Source organism: Chiloscyllium plagiosum, unplaced genomic scaffold (assembly GCF_037043375.1).
Source record: "Chiloscyllium plagiosum isolate Xiang-an unplaced genomic scaffold, Cpla_swu_hap1 HiC_scaffold_29, whole genome shotgun sequence".
In the NCBI taxonomy this organism is placed as follows: Eukaryota; Metazoa; Chordata; class Chondrichthyes; order Orectolobiformes; family Hemiscylliidae; genus Chiloscyllium; species Chiloscyllium plagiosum.
In genome coordinates, this window is record NW_028270167.1 from 67,333,584 (window position 1) to 67,358,750 (window position 25,167).

At 41.5% G+C, this 25,167-nt stretch overlaps 1 protein-coding gene across 1 annotated transcript; it reads left to right on the top strand.

Moving 5' to 3' along the window:
- Window positions 1–1,581: 1,581 nt before the first annotated feature.
- LOC148142363 (uncharacterized) lies at window positions 1,582–25,167 on the top strand. The gene is made up of 2 exons (XM_087976572.1): window positions 1,582–2,542; window positions 25,064–25,167. The coding sequence occupies exons 1-2, from the start codon at window positions 1,582–1,584 to the stop codon at window positions 25,165–25,167; spliced, it is 1,065 nt and encodes a 354-aa protein (XP_087832698.1).

A 25,167-nucleotide genomic window follows, 5' to 3' on the forward strand; every position in this document is an offset into this window, starting at 1 on the left:
GGCAAGACATCAAGGGGACCGTAGGCACATCTTGCTTCACACAGACAGAGGGAGGTGTATGTGGAGAAAGAAGTGGTTGGCATGGACGAGTAGGACTGAAGGGTCTGTTTCCATTCTATACATCTCTATGACTCTGTTCTGCTAAACTTGAGATACGTTTCAGAAAATATCTACAAGGTTATTGTTAGGACTGTGGAGTTAAAGGGAGAGGCTGAATAGGCTGGAGTTTTTTCTCTGGAGCGTCAGAGACTGAGGGGCTATCTTCTAGAGGTGCACAGACAGGGTGAATAGCCAAGGTCTTTGCTTCCAGTCAGTGTTGATCAGTTCAAAATTAGAGGAGATTGCGTTTAAGGTGAGAGGGGAAAGATTGAAAAGGGACCTGAGGGGCAAACCTTTCACTCAGAGATTAGTCTGCGTATGGAATGAGCTGCCATAGGAGTGATGGACGAAGGTAGAATTACAACATTTAAAAGGCATCTGGAGGAATACATGAATAGAAAGTGTACAGAGTGATATAGACCAACTCTCCTAAATGGAACTGGATAAGTTTAGGATAGCTGGTCGATATGGACGAGTTAGACTATTCATGCTGTATAACTCTCTGACTGTAAGTGCTTCAGCAAAATGGTGGAAATGTGTAATAAAAACAAAAATGCCAGAGATCCTCAGCAGGTCTGACAGCATCTGAAATGTTGACAGGTGCAGGAAACATTGCAGCCTTGAAGAAGTGTTTCGATGATCAACTCGCACATTTGCACCATTTGAAAGCATCTCGATGGGTATATGAAAAGGAACGGTTAGAGGGATATGGGCCAAGTGCTGGCAAATAGGGCTACTAGGTTAGGATATCTGGTCAGCATGGATGAGTTTGACCGAAGGGTCTGTTTCTGTGCTGTACATTTCTATGTCTCAAGGTGCCAGCTATGATCCCAACAGTCATCACAGGGATCTGTAGAGGAGCGATCAAAGAAGGTGTCAACTTGGACCCGACCGGAGGGCCGCTGCCCTTGGCTTGACATGTATGCTCAAACTGTCGGGAAATATATAAATGCCAGATTCATCAGCCGTACTCACAAGATAGAGCAAAACATCAGCCATTCGCAGCGCAATGCCATCCAGGCTCTCAAAACCAATGACAACATTGTCATCAAACCAGCAGATAAAGGAGGAACCATTGTCATTAGGAATAGAACAGACTACTGCAAGGAAGTGTACCGACAACTGAACAACCAGGAACACTACACGCAACTACCAGCTGATCCGACCAAAGAACACACCCGAGAATTAAACACACACATCAGAACTTTGGATCCAGTCCTTCAGAGTTCCCTACGCGCCCTCATTCTACGTACTTCTCCTGTAGGCGACTTCTACTGCCTTCCAAAGATACACAAAGCCAACATACCGGGACGTCCCATTGTGTCGGGCATTGGGACATTATGTGAGAATCTCTCCGGCTATGTGGAAGGCATCTTGAAACCTATTGTACAGGTGATCTCAAGCTTCTGTCACGACACTATGGATTTTTTACAGAAACTCAGCACCCACGGACCAGTCGAACCGGGAACATTCCTCGTCACAATGGACCTGTCCACACTTTACACCAGCATCCCCCACAATGATGGAATCCCGGCAACAGCCTCAGTTCTCAGTAGCAACAACTGCCAGTCTCCAAATATCATCCTACAACTCATCCGCTTTATCCTCGATCACAACGTCTTCACCTTTGACAACCAATTTTTCATCCAGACAAACGGGACAGCCATGGGGAACAAATTTGCACCTCAATATGCCAACATTTTTATGCACAGGTTCGAACAAGACTTCTTCTCTATGCAGGATCTCCAACCAACATTGTACACCAGTTACATTGACGATATTTTCTTCCTCTGGACCCATGGCGAGGAGTCACTGATAAAACTACTCAGTGACATCAACAAGTTTGATCCCACCATCAAACTCACCATGGACTACTCTCGACTATCTGTCTCATTCTTGGACACATGCGTCCCCATCAAGGATGGACACCTCAGCACCACACTACACCGCAAACCCACATACAAACTCACAATGCTACACTTCTCCAGCTTCCAGCCAAAACATATTAAAACAGCCATTCCCTATGGACAAGCCCCACGCATACACCGGATCTTTTCAGATGAGGAGGAACATGACGGACACCTGGAAGTACTCAAGGATGCCCTCACAAGAACGGGGTACGATGCTCAACTCATCGACCGCCAGTTCCGACGTGCCACAGCAAGGAACCGTAATAACCTCCTCAGGAGACAGACACGTGTTGCAAATGACAGAGTACCCTTCGTTGTTCGGTACTTTCCAGGGGCTGAAAAATTGCACCATGTTCTTCGTGACCTGCAACACATTATCAATGAGGATGAGCACCTCATCAAGCCCGTCTCCACACCTCTACTACTTGCCTTTAAACAACCGCCCGAACTCATAGAGACTATTGTTCGGAGCAAACTGCCCGGCTCTCAGGACAACTCCATACAACCCTCTCACGGTGGAAGCTGCAAGACGTGTCAGATTGTGGACATAGATACCACTATTTCGCGTGGGAACACCTCCCACCTTGTACATGGCAGGTACTCATGATACTCAGCCAACGTTATCTAACTTATACGTTGCAGGCAAAGATGTCCGGAGGCATGGTACATTGGGGAAACCGAGCAAAGGCCACGACAACGGATGAATGGGCACTGCAAAACAATCAACAGACAGGATGGTTCCCTCCCAGTTGGTGAACACTTCAGTAGTCCAGGACATTCAGCCTCGGACCTTCGGGTGACCATCCTCCAAGGTGGACTTCGGGACAGACAACAGAGAAAAGTGGCCGAGCAGAGGCTGATAGCGAAGTTCGGTAACCATAGGGAGGGACTTAACCAGGAGCTTGGGTTCATGTCACATTACTGGTTATCACCATTGCACTATACACACACACACACACACAGATATTCCTACACACACACACTCTCACATACACAGATACACAACGCCAGGACACAGATACACACAGACGTGCACAGAGACACCCACACACACCCTTATAGACATACACACACTCCCACACTCACGCATGCACCCCTCTCAGACTTAAGACACTCTGCAATCCCTACACACAAGCACACACGCACTTTCTCACACTCACAACACCCACCCCAGACACACACACACACACACAGACAGACAAAGACCCACAGGCACACATATATTTTGTGGGGTGAATTTGCACTTGCAGAGTTACATTGTACTTTGCTCAAAAACTGCATGCATTCATGTAGACCTCTGAGCTCAAAAACTGCCTGAATTTATGCAAAACTCTGTTATCTCACTTTTTAGATTAGAATCAATCTAAACATCGGGTCATAGACAGAGAATACAGGGGGCTTACACCTTCAACATATTGTCTAGCTCTCACCATTGTTAACAACTCACCCGGGAATGCAACTTAAAAAAAGGTTTTGTGATTTAAACATGAAAGAAGTGAAACTATCACTGTATTCTAACAAATGAAAGGCTTAACAGACAGTCAATTTTTCAATGTATAATTTCAGTTACATCACACTGTAAATTTTTGCAATAAATTCTGTGTTACGATCGAGCCCTCCACTATCACCTGATGAAGGAGCGTCGCTCCGAAAGCTAGTGTGCTTCCAATTAAATCTGTTGGACTATAACCTGGCGTAGTGTGATTTTTAACTTGGTACACCCCAGGTCAACGCCAGCATCTCCAAATCATGAAGATACTGCTCGAATGGTCAGATGGATGGATCAATGGCAGATGGAATGTAATCCTGATAAATATGAGGTGATGCACTTTGGAAGAAGGAACCAGACAGTGGAGTACTCAATGAATTGCAGAACACCAAAAAGCTGAGATGGAACTTCTCCACACATACCTGAATCTGACTGGCCAGGGTAAACTGGAGTTGAGAAGTTATTGGGAATAACAACTAGCCTTTACTCATTGGGATATAGATTATAAGAGCTATAGATGACTTTAGTCATAGAGTTGTGGAAGCATAGAGATGTACAGCATGGAAACAGATCCTTCGGTCCACTGAGCAGATATCCCAACCCAAGCTAGTAACACCTACCAGTCCCTGGCCCATATCCCTACAAACCCTTCCCATTCATATACCGATCGAAATGCCTCTTAAATGATGCAATTATACCAGCCTCCATCACATGATCTGGCAGCCCATTCCATACACGTAACACCCTCTGTGTGAAAAGTTTGCCCCTTAGGGCTCTTTTATACCTTTTCGCTCTCACCCTAAACCTATGCCCTAGAGTTCTGGACTTCCGACCCCTGGGAGAAAACTTTGTCTATTTCTCCTATCCGTGCCCCTCATACTTTGCATGGCTCTATAAGGTCACCCCTCAGCCTGCGATGCTCCATGGAAAACAGCCCTAGCCTATTCAGACTCTCCCTTTAGCTCAAATCGTCCAACACTGTCAACATCCTTGTAAATCTTTTCTCAACCTTTTCAAGTTTCACAACATTGCTCCGATAGAAAGGAGGCCAGAATTGTATGCAATATTCCACCAGTGGCCTAACCAATGTCCTGTACAGCCGCAACATCACCTCCCAACTCCTGTACGCAGTAATCTGACCAATAAAGGAAAGCATACCAAACGCCTTCTTCACTATAATATCTACCGGCGACTCCACTTTCAAGGAGCTCTGAATCTGCACTCCAAGGTCTCTTTGTTCAGCAACACTCCCAACCTTCCCATTAAGTGTATAAGTTCAGCTAAGAGATAGCTTCCCAAAATGCAGCATGTCACATTCAACTGAAGTAAACTCCATCTGCCACTTCTCAGCCCATTAGCCCATCTGGTCAAGATCCTGTTGTAATCTGAGGTAACCTCTTCGCAGTCCACTACACCTCCAACTTTGGCATCATCTGCAAACTTGCTAACTGTTCCTCTTATGCTCACATCCAAATCATTTATGTAAATGACAAAAAGTAGAGGGCCCAGCCCCGATACTTGTGGCACTCCACTGGTCCCAGGCCTCCAGTCTGAAAATCAACCCTCCACCATCACCCACTGTCTTCCACCTTTGAGCCAGCTTTGTACCCAAATGGCTCGTTCTCCCTGTGTTCCGTGAGATATAAACTTGCTAACCAATCTCCCATGAGGAACCTTGACGAACGACTTACTGAAATCCATATAGATCTCATCTGCCACTCTGCCCTCATCAATCCTCTTTGTTACTTCTTCAAAAAACTCAATCAAGTTTGTGAGACATTATTTCCCACAAACAAAGCCATGTTGACTATCCCTGATGAAAGACGATCTCTTTCCAAAGACATGTAGATCAAGATCCTCAGGATTCTCTCCAGCATCTTGCCCACCACCGACGTCAGGCTCACTTGCTATAGTTCCCTGGCTTATCCTTGCCACCCTTAAACAGTGGCACCACGTTAGCCAACCTCCAGTCTTCTGGCAACTCACCTATGACTATCGATGATACAAGTATCTCAGCAGGAGGCCCGGGAATCACTTCTCTAGCTTCCCACAGAGTTCTGGGGTACACCTGATCAGCTTCTGGGGATTTATCTAACTTTTTGTATTTCATGACATCCATCACTTCCTCCTCTTTAAAATGGACAGTTTGCAATGTGTTACCATCTATTCCCTTGCATTCTATAGGTCTCATATCCTTTTCCACTGAAAACACTGATGCAAAATACTCATTTAGTATCTCACCCATTTTCTGTGGCTCCACACAAAAGCTGCCTTGTTGATCTTTGAGGGGCCCTATTCTCTGAGGAGAAAGGCAGGACTGCAGATGCTGGAGATCAGAGCTGAAAATGTGTTGCTGGAAAAGCGCAGCAGGTCAGGCAGCATCCAAGGAACAGGAGCATCGACGTTTCGGGCATAAGCCATTCCTGAAGAAGGGCTTATGCCCGAAACGTCGATTCTCCAGTTCCTTGGATGCAGCCTGACCTGCTGCGCTTTTCCAGCAACACATTTTCAGCTCGCGGCCTATTCTCTTCCTAGTTACCCTTTTTGTTCTTAATGTATTTGTTAAAACAAAACTTTGGATTCCGGGTAATCCAAGATGGAGGACGAGAAGAATTTCTTGCTGTAACATCTTCACGTTTATTGAGGTATTTTAGGTGCTGCAGGCGATTTCCTCGAATTCCAGGAAAGCAATTACTGTTTTATATGCTCTCAAAACAACAGCATTTTAAAAGGGATAAGAATGGTGATGTCGAAGAGAGAGAGAGAGAGAGAGAGAGAGAGAGAGAGAGAGAGAGAGAGAGAGAGAGAGAGAGAGAGAGAGAGAGAGAAACTGACACCACAGTGAACCTGCACAGTTCCTGCCTTTGTTGTTTTAATTCAAGGCCTTCAACTCTATAAAAGGTAAAGTGTCCTTTACACGTTCGCAACAGCTTCCTTCTCAAATAACAAGAATCATAGTAATGAAAACATGGTCACATTTGTTTTTTCTGTTTTTTAAATACTTTACCATTACGTATAGATAACTTAAATCTACGTTCACAATTACTTCTTCCCTGTATATAACATTGGATAAAAACAAATCTCACCTAATTTTTATCAGTTAAATCAATGAAAACACAACTGCAATTGCATTAATTCGACACGCTACATGTACGATTTTAAATTAAAAGTATGTAACATAAGACTCAAATGAAATAATCTTTAAAGCGTTTGAAGAATATAAGCAGATTGTGATCAATGTGCACAACCATTATTCTCCAACACATTATTCCTGACATACACATTAAAATGTCATAAGGCTAGTAGCAAACACAACACGTCTTTTTCAATCATGGAGAATTTCCTCTGGTGGATGTTGAGTTTACTTGGAAAGTACAATCCCATCCTCATCGTCCTGTAGTAGCATCACTCCAACTCCTATGTCACTAGCATCGTTGTCAACTTTGAAACTGGTTTGGTGGTTAAAATTGATTTCAAATGGTTGACTCCCTCCTGGCATTGCTCTGTCCACCAAAACTTGGTGTTCTTCTTCAGCAAATCGCCTGTACACTGCTGAAGTTTGGAACAAACTTCCGATCGAATCCACTGAGTCGTAAGAAGCGAAGCACCTCTTTCTTCGAGGTTGGTCATGGAAATTTCTCACTAACTTTTGTCTTTGCGTTCCGTGGAGTCAACATTCCATGACAGATGTTTTATCCAAAGAACATCACGTCTGTTTCGCAGAGTGAGTTTTGTTTAAGTTTATTACTAGTTCTGCTTCTCGTATTCGTTTGAAGAGCTCTGCCAACTGTACCAAATGATCTTTCCTTGACTTACTAAAGACCACTACATTTTTCAAATGGACTACACAGTTTGTTAACTCAGCCACAACTCTGTTCTTGCATTATTGGAATGTGGTGTGTGCGTTCTTCATTCCAAAGGGCATCACTTTGAATTGATACAGTGCATTTGGCATTACAATTCAGATTTCATTTCACCGTTTCTGATATAGGTACTGCCAGGAAACACGCAAAAACATCCACGTTGGTGGTGTAACAGAATTGTCCAACTTTCTCGATACAGTCCTCCAATGCCAGTATTAGATATGAGTCTGATTTTGTACCAGTGCTGACCTTCTGATAATCCAAGCAAAATCATTCAGTCCCGTCCGGTTTGGGAACTAAGATGATTGTCGAACTCCACTCGCTCTAGCTTGGTTCGTTGATGTCCACATTGAGCATGGCATCTACCTCCTTCTGGATCTGTCTGGCCTTGAGAGGATTAAGCTGACATGGGTGTTGTTTTATCGGAACAGAATTCCATACGTCTACTTCATATACAATAGCATGAGTCCTCCCATATGAATCTTACATATCTCCTCCTGTTGCAATAATAAACCTTTCAACTGTGTTCTATGCTCCTGAGATAGATAGGTTACGAACCGATCCAACTGCTCAAGGACTTACTCATTTTTAACATGTTTTGAGGCACAACAAAATCCACAACATTTGGATTGGATTCCTCACTCTGCTAGGCAGCAACTAACACCTCTTTCTCCATTTCTTTGTCTCCTCTACTTTTCAGGATGGAACCTAAACACTCATTTATAACCCACATGTAGTATCTCCGAATGCGGGAATTGGCAACAGAGGTACTAGTTTCATTCCTGCCTATGACCTACCTACCATTTGACAATTATAATACGTATGCCAAAAGTTAACCATATCTTTGTGCATTCCAGGTCAATAAAAATGTTTTGTCACTTAGCCTGAGTCTTTCACACCCCTAGCTGACTTTCTGCAGGTAGTTCATGTTCTACCCGAAGCAACCCCTGTCAGTATGCGACCAGCAACACAATCTGGTGCACTTCGGCCCATTTCTCATCTGCACTAATCTGCCGTAGTCTCCATTTCCATCTTAGGACTCTAACTCTCAGATAATGACCCACAGAATTATCCTCTGCTTCCTTTTCGGAGTGTGCATCAATATATTTTTTATTGTCTTGTCTGTCTGTTGCAAGTCCCTATGTCTTTCAGAATTTACCACCTCTGTTGACCCTCTGCCTGTTCAGGTTTCTCTACACCATTACATCAAAAAGGGTGTCCGCTAACTGAACTTCAACTCCTTCACCTTTCCCTTTAGTTTGTGCTTCGTGCTGTGACTCATGGTTGTGGGATCTGGTTACTGGACAGTCTAGGAAAATGTCAGGATTTTAACTCTTCAGTTTCGTGGACTTCCTTGGGCTTCTCCACAACAAGGGGTGTCGATCCCAACGTGGACCCTGCTAAATCATTTCTAAGAACAAATTGAATTCCTGGAACTGATTCTCTAGCAATTACTCCTACTGTTACCTCCACAGTTATGAGTAGGCACTCCAATCTGATCTTACATAGGGAAATGCTAAATTTATGTCCAACTATCCCACAAATTACGACACTCCAGTGTAACAGATCATAAGACTGCAAATCTGCTCATCTCTTACTATTAGAGACTGATTAGATCCTGTGTCACTCAAAATTATAATTTCTTCTCCTTCTCCCCTTGTTATTTCTGAGTAACCTTTACTCACGGAGGCGAATTCATTACAGAGATCAAGTACAGACACCATACCTAGCCCCTGCCTCGGCTGTGCACCATCCTGCAGCTCCTTAGTTCTTGTTGGGGTTTCCTTTAATACTTTCACTACCGCCACTGGTTTAGCTTTTTCTTACCACATCTTTTCCCACAGTGCATTTCTTAAACACCAGCACTGTGACCTTACGTATCTCACCTGATGGCAATGAAAATACATTTTCTGAACGCCCTTCTGAAACCACTGGCACTGTAATTTTCTGTGCCCCACTCTATTACAGTGAAAACAACTGGGGCCTTTCACCTCCATTCCACGCTCTTGCACATCTTTTTTAACCTGTGGTAAACTCTTATTCTCTACTGTTACTTTTATAGTGTAGCGTCTCCCCTTCTCTCAAATTCGATCCTTCACAGGAAGAAATTATGGCTGGAAGCTTGTCTTATGCAGCAACATGTATTCATCTGCTAATTCCCCTGCCCTTCTCAATTCCTGAACTTTCTGATTCTCCACGTTAATTCTTATTATCTCTGGAAGTGAGTTTTTCAACTCCTCCAGCAGAATAATCTCCATTAAAGCCCATAGGTCATATCTACCTTTAAAGCAAGCATCTATCTATCAAAATGCCTATGCAAGTTCTTTTGAACTCACCATAAGTCTGACCTGGTTTAAAGTTTGTGAAAAGATTTGTAGCTCGGTGCTGGTTGTTGTGGTTCTGTTCGCCGAGCTGGGAATTTGCGTTGACTCGACCTGGACCCAGTATACTGGCCACTGCAGCGGACAGCTGGAACTGACAACTGGAAGGAGCAGATACAAATCACTATAAATGCCGGAGGAAACATCACAGAAGCGCTTCACAGGAGGCTCCCAAGCACAGAGGATGTCACCTAGACAGGTGAAGAAACGTCTGCAACACAAATCTGACCTGGTTACTTCTTCTTGTTTCTGAACTGCTGTCAATATGCCTGCAGTAACAATACATAAGCACTTAAAATAACGTTTTTGACGTCTTCAGAATCTCTTGATCCTTCGTCTGACAGCGGAGCAAATACCTCACTCGCCCTGCCTACCAGCTTAGTCCGAACTAGCATTACCCATAAATCCTTGGAACATTCTATTTGTCGAGCCAATGTTCCAAATGAAATAAAGAAGGCTTCAACATCTTTCTAATCAAAATGTGCCAGAGTTTTGCCATAGTTGTATATATCACCGCCTTCCCCTTTAATCTCCATTCTGTTAACTTGACTTTGCTGACTAAATAGCAACTTCTCAAGTTCAAATTCTCTCTCTTTTTGGTCAGTTAAGAACCTTCTCTCTCTTTTTCTTTCCCTTTCTTCTTTCTCTCATTGTTCAGTTAGAACCTTCTCCTTCCCCTTTCTCTCTCCTCTCTTGCTTATTGTTCCTTTTCTCTCTTTTTCTCCCTTTGTTTATCTTTAAACTCCATTTTCCGCAATTGTAATTTACGTTTTTCTCACTCTACTGCCATTGTCTGTTTCTCTGACGTACCTTTATGTTTGAGTAATTCCCTGACAATTTCAGATTTACTTTTGTCCTTCGTTAAACCCAAATCTATCTCCTTTGCTAATTCTAACAGTTTGGCCTTTATCTTTCTTTCTTAACGTTCTTGACAAATTTCAGAATCATCTTTCAATCACCTCTTAACATTTCTCTCACTTTTAATTCAACCAAACACAATTCATCGAAATTAAACAAGTTGTCTCTCTGACGTTTTACTTAAAGATCTCGGACACTAACGTGCAAATGTTTAAATATACTGTGCTTTTTTCATAACTCAAATATATTCAAATCTGCCCAACTCGCAGATTGGATCTGTCTAAACCTGTTCAAATCGCGGACGAAAGTCCCCCAAGCTGTTAGAACACAGGGTAGTCCCTCTCCTAATTTAAACCAGCCACACAGAAAAAGTTCACCTCATGCTGTAATCTGTTAAATTTCGAGAGGCAAAGATCCATTTACAGAGGGCACAATTTAAAGTAAAATTAACAATTTTGTTTTTAAAGTCTAACAGAGTATAATAAAATGAACAAATATTTAAAACTGCCTTCGGTTAAACGTATCTTTTACCTCACACTCTGCAATACTGGTCCAATAAATAAAAAAAAAAATAAGATTTACAAAAAATATAATCACGTTTCAAGACCAGTCAGCTTTGTCGATTCTCTTTTGTAGACGTTCCCCTGTAGATGTTTCTCTCGGTCGGCTTCGATGTTCTGCTGTGCAAATGTTTCATAGACAGGTACCTTTATGAAAGCTCTTCAGCTACCAGTGGATTTCATTGGCAATTCTCCCCCTAAATGTTCAAAATTTCTCGTTTCATGCCTCAAAACATCGGATCATTTCATTGATTTTGATGTCATCAAATACATTATATTTCAAACTCAATTTCATTTCAGTATGTTGGGGCATAATTTAAACTGATTGGCCAAATGTGAATTTATTTTTGTTCCAAGGTAACTCAGTCTCACTGTTGGTTTCACAGTCAAAGGTTACATTTTAGCTTGTTTCAGAACACTTTGTGCCAGCTTCCAGTCTCTCTTAAATGTAACGTATATGTCTATACCTTCATAACAAAATGTTTTACCTAGCCTGCATAGCTTTCCATAAATTTGATCAACTTTGCAAGTTCACATAATAGTCTTTTCTGTTCCAAAAAAAACGCATTTTCTCTCATCCATCCTTTACCCAAATCCTTCTTTTCATTAATTATTCCACTTAGTTACAATGTTACTGGTATTCTTCGACAAAGTAATACATTGTGTATATATGTGTGTGTTGTGAATAATCCTCTATAATTGGACTGATCTGAAAGAATAAGATGTAATCACATTCCCATATGAAGGAGTATATTTTCAAGATTTCCAAGATTTCTGATATAAAAAAATGTAAAAATCTCCTTTATTCATGGATTGAGAAAGTGCGCAAACGACTTTCATGTACCGAACAGCAGTAATTTAATGACCCTTCACTGGGATCATTGAACGACCAAATGTATCGATTTCTCTTGAGGGTTGACATTCAGCTTTTTTTTTCAATTCTGTGTTCCATACGTTTTTTATCAATGTGCAAGCATCATTGATGACAAAACCGGAGGTTGCTGGAAATGGTCAGTAGTTCTGGCAGTATCTGTAATGAGAAAGTAGATTCAACGTAGGGTAGTGGAATGGATCTTGGTTGTTTACTTTTTGCCAATAGTGTTCAGCGATGTGCCAGTTAGGTGCATTAGTCAGGGAGAATAGAGTCGGTAAATGGGTCAGGGTGGGTTACTCTTTGGAAGGTCAGAGTGGACATACTGTGTGAAAATGACATGTTTCCCACCATAGGGATTCTATGATTCTATGATTCTATGATTTCTTCATACAAAGGGCATTCGGTGCCAGGATCATGATGTCTCTGAGCATGTTCAGGGCATACTGAAGTTGGAGGGTAAAAACAGCCAGCGGTCGTGGTTGACATTGGTACCAATGACATAGGTAAGAAGACTGAAATGTCGAAAGGTCCTGCAAAGAAATTTAGGGAGTTAGCAGTGAGTTAAAAAGCAGGATCTCCAGGGTTATAATCTTGGGATTTTTCGTGTGCCACCTGAAATTGAGACAAAAAGAGGAAAATCATACAGTTGAATATGTGACAAAGAGCTGTTTTCGGATGATTGTTTCTGATTTTTGAATGATTCAAATTGCTTCCAGCGCATGTGGGAACTGCACAAAAAGGAAAGTGTGCACTTTAATTGCAGGGGCCCAAAAATCCTGGAAGGGAGGTGTGATATTGCAGATTTAAGCTAATGATACAGGAGTTTGGGAACCAAAGCTGAGCAGAAAATAAATGTTAGTCAAATAAACAGACAGAGCCAGTTTAATGACCATGCTGAGGGAAGGAATCATAACAATTTAAAAAATCTGCAAGTGGTGTGATAATTAATCTGTAAACTGTAGATAAACATAAATATTTCTAAATATATTTGGTTTTAAAATGCTTCAAGATTTATATTCCATCCCGAAAAATGTGATGTTGATGCAGAGGTAGTTTTGTGATTCAGGTTCCCCATTCCTCGTGCTTCAGTTGTGCAATCTGTTCATTGAAATAATACATGTTTTTTTCTATTCAACTCGCCAACGTGCTCAAACGCAGATACATTTTTCCAACTATGATCCAAAGGCCAATATTTAGAAAGAACAAAGAAGATTTGCAGCTCAAGGCCCTTCGGCCCTTCAAGCCTGAGCAAATACAAATCTACTGTCTAAACCTGTCGCCCAATTCCTAAGCATCTGTATCCCTCTGCTCCCCACCTACTCCTGCACCTGTCCAGGCGCATCTTAAAAGAATCTACCGTGCCTACCTCTATCACTTGTGCTGACAACGCGTTCCAGACACCCACCACCCTCTGCGTGAAGTACTTGCCGCGTGTTACCCCCCTTTAACTTTTCACATCTCACCTTGAAAGCGTGACCTCTCACTATTGAATCCTTCACCCTGGAAAAAAAGCTTACCTCTATCCACCCTGTCTATACCATTCATGATTTTGTTACCCTCAATCGGGTCACCCATCAATCTCCTTTCTCTACTGAAAACAAACCTAACCGACTCAACCTTTATTCATAGTTAGCACCTTTGATACCAGACAACATCCTTGTCAACCTTCTCTGCATCCTCTCCGGTGTCTATTCCTCTACCAAAATGATTTTCAGTTTTTTGAACTGCTGAAGGCGATTGTCTCTTTAAGGAAAATGGAAGAGCAATCAATTTTTGGACACTTGGAATGATTCTTATGTTCGACAATGTTTGAAAAGATTTAGTAGAATTACTGCTACAGTGGAGTCCTGTGTCAGAGCCATAAACAGGAGATTCTGTGGCAGTGAGCGTAAACTTAGGATGGTTTGTTGCTTTCCCTGTTCTGGGATTAAGAACGTCTCAAAACATTTCAAGCACATTGTTAAAGGTGAGATTGAGGAGCCAAAATTCATTGTACATATTAGTAGGAATGATAATTCTAGGAAAAGAGTAAAGCAGTACAGAATGAATTTAAGAGGTGAGTTCAAAGATTAAAAAAAACCTTAAACGTAGTAATTTCTGGTTTACTCCCAATGTCAAACTGAACCTGGAGGGAACAAAAGGGTAAAGGAGAAAAGTCAATGGCTGAAAAGCTACTGTATTGTTGAGGAATTTAGAGTTTTTGGGAGATTGGAATCGATTTTATAATAGAAAAGACCTGTTGAGAAAGCATTGGTCCAGTCTAAACTGGAAAGCAACCAACCAATATCTTAGCATTGAGATTTGCTCAGTCTGTGTCGGGAGACTTTATATTGATAGAGTCAGCAAGGGGGATATTCCAAGTAGCAGTTCAAATGGTAAGGTGGATGGAGAAGCTTATGAATGTGAGGACAGCATGTCAATTTGAAAAGAAAGACAAGAGAGTCAAAAGTAAATAGTAATTTAAGAACATGAGACTGGGACATCATATTTATTAAGAAAGTTGGTTGAGAGACGTTCAAGTCGAGAGTTTTGTACTGGGAAAGCACAGCAGGACTGGCAGCATGTGAGGAGCAGGAAAATCGACGTTTTGGGCAAAAGCGCCTCATCAGGAATGAGCTGATGAAGGACTTTTACCTGGATTGTCGATTTTCCTGCTCCTCCGATGCTGCCTGTCCTGCTGTGGTTTTGCAGCACCACACTTTTGACTTTCATCTCCAGCATTTGCAGTCTTCATTTTCGCCTAAGAGATGTTCAAGATTGGCAACTCGATGTTCCAGTTGTTAAGCGTCATAGAAAGGATGGAAAAAATACATGCGGAGGTTAGGGAGGGGGTGGTCTGCCATTTTGATTAAGTAATAAATTATTGCTGCAAATGGGAAAGATATTTCTGAAAAAAATTTCCAATTAAAATATGCAGGTAGTATTAAAAAATAAGAAAATAAAGTTACACTTTGAACAGATTGTACTACATGGTCAGTTGTGACAAATCGTTCAGTGAAAATATATTTGTCGAAATTTAAAAAATAAGAAAGGAAAGATCATGTTGATTGCATTGTATTTTATGCTCTCCAATAGCAAAAAAGAAATTGAGAAACAAACATGTAGGGAACTCTCAGATATATGTAAGCTTAATAACGTTGTAATAATGGGGGATTTTAATTTTCTAAACATTGATTGGGACTACGACAGTGTTAACGGGTTGGATGGTGAAGAATTTGTCAAATGTGTTCACGAAAATTTTCTTCATCAATATGCGGATGATTCTAACAGAGAAGGAGAAAAACTAAGCTTTTTTGTGCAATAGGCAGAGCAAATGACTGAAGTAAGCGTGAAGGAATATTTTGGACATTGCAATCATAACTCTATTTGTTTCATAATGGTTATGGAAAAGAATAAGCCTTTCATTTTTTTTAAGTTGGAGTACCATAAATTTTAATGGCATGGGACAAGGACGTACCAAGTTTGATTGGAGTAGACTGTTATCAGGTAAAACGATGTCTGACAAGTGAGAGGCATTCAGCAGTGTGATGACGGGAGTGGGAGGCAGTACATTCCTGTTGGAGTGAAATGTAATGCTGGTAAGATAAAGGAACAATGGAAAACTACAGTAACTGAGCTTATAGTCAAGAATGAAAGAAAACCTTACTTTTGGCAAATTTATTCAATTTAATCTCTTAGTCAATATTAAGCGTATGGGGCATTATTTCGAGAGAAATCAGGAAAGCAAGAAGGAGATATGAGATAACATGGGGCGATACATTTAAGGATAATCCAAAGATATTGTGCAACCACATTAACAGCAGGACGGTAACCATAGACAGGGTAAGGTTTCTCAAAGATCATGAATAATATCGATGTTTTGAACCCAGGAGATGGGGAATAAAATCATCTCATTCCTGGTTCACTCGACAGCAACAAACACACATAATAGCCTGCACCTCACATTCATCAAGCTTCAACTCTATCTGTTATTTGTCAATCTATTGACCCATTTCATCAGGATCCTTTTGTATTCTGAGAAAACCATATTCACTGGCCAATGTGCCACCAGTTGTGGTGTAATCTGCAAACTTATGAACCATGCCTTCCATATTCTCACGCAAATCATTTACATAAATGACAAACAATGAAAACCCAGAACCAACCTCTGTGGAACATTGCTGGGCACAAGCCTTCATGCCGAAAAGCAAATGTCCACCATTACTCTCTGTCTCCTGTCATTGTACCAATCGAAAGTGCTGGAGAGAAATCCCTCAGTTCAGGCAATATCGGAACAGAGAAAAATGGAATTAACTCTTTTTGATTCCAACATAACTTGTTCAGAACAGGTTCATATAAGACTCGGTATGTTAACTCTGTTTCTCTGCCCAGATCCTGCGTCATCTGTTGCATTTCTCCATCATTTTGCTTTGTATTACAGACTTCCACTATCTCTAATATTTTGCTTTTTCATGATTGGTCTGGATGTTGAACCCGGTTATATTTGGACAATATGCTACATTCCTGAACCCATCGCTTGTGCCAGTGACAAATGTATTATACTGGAGTGTGTTTCTTCTTTATGTTCCGAAGGTAAATGTGTGGATGTCATCAAAGTGATTTTGATTTAAAAGACCTTTTAGAGACAGCTACACATGATGCAAAAATAGGATTTTAAAAAAAATTATGACATTGTCTGTACATTTTATGTCCAAACTTGTCTCCTCAGTCTCTGAACATTTTCAATACGTTTCTCTGAATCATTTTAGCAAAGGTGGTTGCCATGCAGCCCATCATCTCTGAGCCCCATATGAGCTGTATCCTGACTCTGACTCTTCTGTAACTCACTGTAACCCCACACATTTTGTAATCTGTGTCTTTTTTTATTTCTGAATATACCGTCGAGACATAAACAATCCTAACAACCTGTATAACCTGTGATTAAACAGTCTGCAAATAAGATATAATTCTGTAAATCACATTTAAAATTGTCCTATTCTATTCACATTGTCGTTCCTCATTCCATGTACCAAAAGTCATCTGTTATGTTGTTATGCATTGCATTTCATTACATTTGTCAGAAACAGTGATGGCTGAATACTCGTCACTGGGAGATACTGCTGCTCCCCCCCTCAGGTCTCCTCAGCCATTGGCCGCAGCCCTTTCTGTCTCATAGCCATTATCATATTCATTCCACCCCATACTCATTAATTCACGACTTTTAATAAACAAGGTTATTGTACATTGCTATGGACCAGGCCTGACCCCTCAAAACAGTCCGTAACGATGTCATTTGTTGAAGGTATGTGTATAGTGGTATTCCTTTTGTGAAATACTTAGTCTGACTGCCGACTTTTAAACAAACAGAGATTATTTGTAAAAAATAAGGAATGAAACACAACAAACCGAAAATATCGTACCTGAATAATTCATCCTATCTAAATCTGACCTCGAATTAATGATGCTGATCCAAATTACTTGCCACAATCCCAAAAAAAAAAACCCTGAGTACAAAGAGTAAAAATTGAACAAAAAACGTACGGGTTACGAAGTCAGAGGACTGAAGGAGGGGGAGAGTGTCAAGTTTCAACAGTAAACCTGACTCAACTAACCTTCGAACTGAACTTACCTATGCAGCTGGAGAGCTGGCCACCTCTCCTTGATTACACAAGTTTTTTTTAAAGGCTTGAAAACCTTCTTCCCGAGGCCTTTTCTGTTAGTTTAAAAACAAAGGACCTCAGTGCAGCATTCAAAATTGAATGGGATGTTTAGAACCTATCTGAAAACAATTCAAGGTCAACATAACCTTGTAAAGACACCACCTGTGCGCAAACTCTCCCAATATAAAACTGAATCTTCAACATCCAAACATGGCTTCAGTTTTGAAAACTCCCAAAAATAGTGGTTCTTACTCTAAAATGCGCATGTATATTCGTTTACTATAAACATGCAAATATGCACAACTATATCCAGATTCAGTGTGTGGTACTTACATCATTGAGTGCCTCTATTTGTCACTCAAGTCTCAACAATGCATTGGCAATCATGTTTTCAAGACATACTCCGTGCCCAATTTTCAAATTGAATGGCTGTAACAACAGGCTCCAGCTAAACAGTCTCGCAGTTTTGTCCTTAAATATCTCCAAAAATACTTCATTGTGTTATGATCAGTGTAAGTGGTTGTCTCCGATCCGTTGCTGGTAATATAAACAACATTATGTTGTCATGCCACTGCAAAGCTCCCAGTCTCTTTCTCAACTGTTGAATATTTCTACTAAAGAACATCCGACTTCTTGGAGAAATACTCAACAGGTCTTTCTGTCTCCTCGTCAACTTCCTGCAAGAGCCCTGAACCGATACCCACATCATTCGCATTTAATTCCACATTGAATGGTTTTGCATAATCAGGTGTGTCTGATCGTGGGCCAGTGGTTAACATATATATCATGCCGTCAAATGCCTTCTGACAGTCCACTGCCCACTGAATCTTCTTGCCTTTCTTTAACAAGTCAGTGAGTGGAGCAGTCATACTGCGAAAATGAGGCACAAAACTTCGATAAAAATCACTCAGTCCCATGAACTGCTCCTTTTGTCAACGGTATGGGAAATTCCCCAATTACCATCACTTTTACATCTCATGGCACCGTTTATCTATGTCTAATAGTGTGGCCAAGGAAGGTGACTTATTCTTTGGCAAATTCACTTTTCGCTTGGTTTACCACCAAGCCTGCCTTCTGAAGTCGATCAAACAAGTCCGATAGATGCTGTAAGTGCTTCATGAGGCACTAAAAATCACCAGGTCATCAATGTAAACCACAGGTTGGATAATCCGGCAATTTATTGGTTAGTCCCTGAAATGTGACCGGCTCATTTTCATACCAAATGTAAGTTGCTTGTCCCACAATTTCAACACAGCCTTCCAAGCGCGGAACCGAATATACATCAATCTTTTTAACTGCATTGACTTTACGATAGTCCACACATAACCATTGGTACCATTTGGCTTTAGTGTCATAACTATGGGTGAGTTCCACTCACTGTTACGCATGTTGATTATGTCATCTTGGAGCGTGCATTCAATCTCCTTCTGAACCTGTGCCAACTTTAGAGGATTATGCCTGTAAGGATGTTGCTTAATCGTAACAGCATTTCCGATAGCTACATTATACACAATTAGGTGAGTACTTCCAAGTTAATATTTGCATATCTCCCGATATGATACTAATACTTTTTCTCGATTTTCCACAGAAAGGTAAATCAATAAATTATCCTAATTTTGGACAACTACCTAATTGTCCACTTTAATTTGAGGACTGCCGGATTCAGAATGCTCTGAACTTGGCTCTTCCTTCTGTGCCAAAAACATGAACACCTTTTCCTCTCCCTTCTGTTACCTGTCAAAGTACCTTTTGAGCATATTCACATGACATACGCTGTGAGATTTCATTCTGTCTGCAGTCCCTATCAAGTAGTTACCCTCACTCAGTATCTGTTGTATTTGGTAAGGTCCACTAACCCTTGCTTTTCAAGGTTCACCTATAACTGGAAGTAAAAGTCGTACCTTATCCCCGAATGCGAAATTGCAATTTTTCTGATTTCCTGTTTTATTGCATGCTTCAATACTTTTAAATTCTTTCTAGCCAACTGCCCAGCGCTATTAATCGTACCTTAAATTTTGAGACCTAGTCCAAATGTGTGGCCTTTGAACTCTGATTAAGTATTTTCTCCTTAATCAATATTAATTTTCCTCTCACTTAATGCCCCAAAAATAATTCCAATGGAATGGATTTGCTCTTGTTAATTTGGTGCATCCCTGATCACAAAACGGGCAACTGGAATCCCTTGACCCTAATCATCTGGATAGTCCTGATCATAAGCTATCAACATGGTCTTAAATGTTTAATGTCACCTTTCTAGCGCTCCCTGCAATTTTGGACGGTCTGCAGTCGATTTAAATTGCTTTATTCCTAAGTCATCATAGTGAATACATTAGATGTGAAGTTTGAACCTTTATCTCCCTGTACCTCTATTGGTAGTCCGTATCTATTTTTTAAAACCAGTAATTCCTTTGCAATTCTTTTAGCTGTGATACTGCACCTTGGGATGGCCTCTGGAAATCTAGTCGATGCATCCATTATTGTGAACAAATACTGGTGTCCACTTGTTTGTTTGTGGTCGGGACCTAGCCAATCAATTAAAACTCCTGTGAAAGGTTCCTCAAATGCCGGAATAGTTGAGAAAAGTGCAGGTTTCTTTTACCGCTTGTGTTTTTCCAATTACCTGACAGGTATCACGCATCTGGCAAAATTCAACGACATCCTGTTGCAGTCCAGCCAGAAAAATGTCTCTGTATTCAGTCCGTTTTTTCCTCACTCCTAAATGATTTCTAGATGGTAACTCATGCACTATTCACATCACTTCCTTTCTGTACCCCATTGGTAATATGATTTGATGGATCACTTCCCATTTTCATCTCCTTGAATATATATTAGTCTCCATTTCCTGATCTGGACATCATTTTTAACATAATAACACACAGGGATACATTCAAATTTCCGGACATATATGTTGTTTGATACAAATGCTTTAATTTTCTATCTTTCTGCTGTGACTCAATTAGTTTAGCTGAGGCAAAAAAAATAGCTGCGTGGTTACTGGGCGAAACGGTGGTACAATGGTTAGCATTGCTGCCTCACAGTGCAAGAGACCAGCGTTTAATTCCCGCCTCAGGCGACTGACTGTGTGGAGTTTGCATATCCTCCCCTTGTCTGTGTGGGTTTCCTCCAGGTGCTCTAGTTTCCTTCCACAGTCCAAATATGTGCAGGTCAGGTGAATTAGCCATGCTAAAGTGCCCATAGTGTTAGTGTTGGGATATGGGTGGGTTACGCTTTGGCGGGTTAGTGTTGACTTGTTGGACTGAATGGCCTGTTTCCACACGGTAAAGTAGTCTTTAAAACAACCTATTTGCTCCTTTTTTGTCTCAACTTTCTAATGGAACAAAGTATCTGTTCCTGCCACTTAAGCTTCCTTATTTTTACATTTTTGGTATTTTCTGTTTCAACTGGTGAGTTTGGGACTTTGTTACTCACAATCAGTAAAATTTCAAGGATAAGACGCCTACATTGATTCAGTTGGCTGCGTCTCCACTGGCGCAGAGTAGCAGTAATCCTACCACTGAATCAGCTATATTTTCCGCAAGGACAAATTGTATTCCTGGAGCTGATAGTTTGTCCAATACCCCTACCACAATTTCGCCACACTTTTCTGGACTCGCTATGCTCACTTTACATGATTTTGCATCTTTTGTGTCATGGTGAATTCCCTTTCGCAGTACCTTTTCTGGAAATACTCTTCAGGAGTACCTTTCTCCTTATCTATTTACAGAGGTCCTGTGTCTCATAATATTGCATCCTCTTTACCTGCCCTATGTGAATAAAATTTCCCTTTGCAGGTATATTTTCTAAGCAGATCAGGCACTTCTTTCGTAACAAACCTCCAATCAGCTCGTACACTCTGATGCAGCTTTCTAGCTTCCACTGTGCATTCTGTTACCGCTCCAACAAAACTCCCAGATTTATTCCTTTTTCCTGCGTCTGTGCTTTTTTTTTTCTGAACACACCAAAGCAGTGATTTCATGTGTCCTAATTTGTTGCAATGAAAACACCAGAGCCTTTTATAGAACATAGAACATAGAACATAGAAGAATACAGCGCAGTACAGGCCCTTTGGCCCTCGATGTTGCGCCGATCCAAGCCCACCTGACCTGTACTAACCCACTATCCTCCATATACCTATCCAATGCCCGCTTAAATGCCCATAAAGAGGGAGAGTCCACCACTGCTACTGGCAGGGCATTCCATGAACTTACGACTCGCTGAGTGAAGAACCTACCCCTAACTTCAGTCCTATATCTACCCCCCCCCTTAATTTAAAGCTATGCCCCCTTGTAATACCCGACTCCATACGCGGGAAAAGGTTCACACTGTCAACCCTATCTAACCCCCTAATCATCTTGTACACCTCAATCAAGTCACCCCTAAACCTTTTTTTCTCTAATGAAAACAGCCCCAAGTGTCTCAGTCTTTCCTCATACGATCTTCCTTCCATACTAGGCAACATCCTGGTAAACCTCCTCTGCACCCGTTCCAGTGCCTCCACATCCTTCCTATAGTATGGCGACCAAAACTGCACACAATATTCCAGATGCGGCCGCACCAGAGTCTTATACAACTGCATCATGACCTCAGGACTCCGGAACTCAATTCCTCTACCAATAAAAGCCAGTACGCCATATGCCTTCCTCACCGCACTATTTACCTGGGTGGCAACTTTCAGAGATCTGTGTACATGGACACCAAGATCCCTCTGCTCATCCACACTGCCAAGTATCCGACCATTAGCCCAGTACCCCATCTTTTTGTTATTCTTCCCAAAGTGAATCACCTCACACTTAGCTACATTGAATTCCATTTGCCACCTTTCTGCCCAGCTCTGCAGCTTCTCTATATCCTGCTGTAACCTGCCACATCCTTCCTCACTGTCAACAACTCCTCCGACTTTCGTATCATCCGCAAACTTGCTCACCCAACCTTCTAACCCCTCTTCCAGGTCATTTATAAAAATGACAAACAGCAATGGTCCCAAAACAGATCCTTGCGGAACACCGCTAGTGATGGCACTCCATGAAGAAACTTTGCCATCAACTACTACCCTCTGTCTTCTTCCATCCAGCCAATTCCTAATCCAAACCTCCAACTCACCCTCAATGCCATATCTCCGTATTTTCTGCAGTAGCCTACCATGGGGCACCTTATCAAACGCCTTACTAAAATCCATATATACCACATCTACTGCTTTCCCCTCATCAACCTCCTTCGTCACCTTTTCAAAGAATTCAATAAGGTTTGTGAGGCACGACCTGCCCTTCACAAAACCATGCTGACTATCCTTGATCACATTATTCCTATCCAGATGTGCATAAATCCTATCCCTTACAATTCTCTCTAAGACTTTGCCCACAACAGAAGTGAGACTCACCGGCCTATAGTTACTAGGGTTATCCCTACTCCCCTTTTTGAACAAGGGAACCACATTTGCTATCCTCCAGTCTTCTGGCACTACTCCTGTAGACAAAGAGGACATAAAAATCAAGGCCAATGGCTCTGCAATCTCCTCCCTTGCTTCCCAGAGAATCCTAGGATAAATGCCATCAGGCCCAGGGGACTTATCTATTTTCACCTTTTCCAGGATTTCCAACACCTCTTCTCTGCATACCTCAAAGCCATCCATTCTACTTATTTGTGACTCAGTATTCACATCTACGACAATGCCCTGTTCCTGAGTAAATACTGAAGAAAAGTATTCATTCAGTGTCTCCCCAATCTCGTCCGCCTCCACACGCAACTTCCCACTACTATCCTTGACTGGACCTATTCCTACCCTAGTCATTCTTTTATTCCTAACATACCTATAGAAAGCCTTAGGGTTTTCCCTAATCCTACCGACTAAGGACCTTTCATGTCCCCTCCTTGCTGCTCTTAGCTCTCCCTTCAGGTCCTTCCTGGCTACCCTATAACTCTCAATCGTCCCAATTGAACCTTCACGTCTCATCTTGAGATAGGCCGCCCTCTTCCATTTAACAAGGGATTCCAATTCCTTATTAAACCACGGCTCCCTCGCACGACCCTTTCCTCCCTGCCTGACAGGTACATAATTATCAAGGACACTCAATAGTTGCTCCTTGAACAAGCTCCACATATCATTTACACTCTTGCCTTGGAGTCTACTTTTCCAAGCCACACATCCTAAGTCATGCCTCACCGCATCATAATTTCCCTGACCCCAGCTATAACTCTTGCCCTGTAGTACACACTTATCCCTCTCCATCACGAGAGTAAAAATCACCGAATTATGGTCACTATCCCCAAAGTGCTCACCTACCTCTAATTCTAACACCTGGCCTGGTTCGTTACCCAGAACCAAATCCAGTATGGCCTCACCTCTTGTTGGCCTGTCTACATATTGTGTCAGGAAACTCTCCTGCACACATTGAACAAACACTGACCCATCTAACGAACTTGAGCTATAGCTTTCCCAATCAATATCAGGAAAGTTAAAGTCCCCCATAATAACCACCCTATTACTGTCACTCATCTCCTGAATCACCTTCCCTATCCTTTCTTCAATGATTCTAGGACTATTATCTTCTTTGCCTCCTTCAAGTATTACCTTTTTTACCCTGTGGTAAGTTATCATGATCTTCACCAAGATCTACGTCTCCCTTTCTACGTGGAGATTTCTCTTTGCCCCAATTTCTGTCCATCATGGACCAAAATTGATTCTGGAAGCCAAAACAAGCTTTATAAACATAATCACTAGTCATGATCATCAGCCACTTTAGCTGCCAGTCTTGCCTTTATAACTCTACGATCTTCCAAATGAGTTTGCACTATGTGAATGCTTAAACTCCTTCAAAGTTATTGTCTCTCTCAGAGCAATGTAGGTTTGCTCTCTTTTTAAAGCTCTTTTACATCTATCAAAATTGCTTCGTTTGATCCTTTCAAACCCAATATGGGTTCGACCAGGATCCTTCCTTAAATTCCTGAAACGTCGTCTGTCAGCTTTGGCACATGCTCATATGTATATTTTCCTTTCCTCATACACCCCAGATCTCTCCTCTGATAGTGTTGCGCATACCTCACTAGCTCTACCTACAAGTTTTGTCTGGGCCAACGAAACCTACATGGCCTCTGGCCACTGACATTCTTTAGCCACTTTCCTACTCATCAATTTTAGGCAAGCTGTGAATATACTGACATACCTTTCTCACCAGACTTTGGACTATCATGGGTTTACCCATCTTCAGTCTGTTTCTCACTAAGCTTACCTTCAGCCTTCAATCTCATCGTTTTAAGCTGACTTTCCATTCTAAGTGTCCATCTCTGAAGCTCAAATGCTCCCTCTTTTTTCTTTCTCTCCTGCTGAAGCTATTTTTTTTTCTCTTTCCTCTGCTGAACCTATTCGTTATCTTTCTTCCTCTTCTGATTTTAGTCGTAGCTCAAACTGCTTCATCTCTGCTTCTAACTCAAGCTGCTTCTTTTGCAATTGACGCTTACTCATCTCCACAGATCCTGATGGAGTTTCCAGCAAATTGA

What these genes read in the sequence shown, in the direction of transcription:
- LOC148142363 (XM_087976572.1), top strand. Translation starts at nt 1,582, where the DNA reads ATGGACCTGTCCACACTTTACACCAGCATCCCCCACAATGATGGAATC. An exon ending in CGGTGGAAGCTGCAAGACGT is followed by an intron (nt 2,543 to 25,063) that starts GTCAGATTGTGG and finishes TTCTGATTTTAG; the next exon opens with TCGTAGCTCAAACTGCTTCA.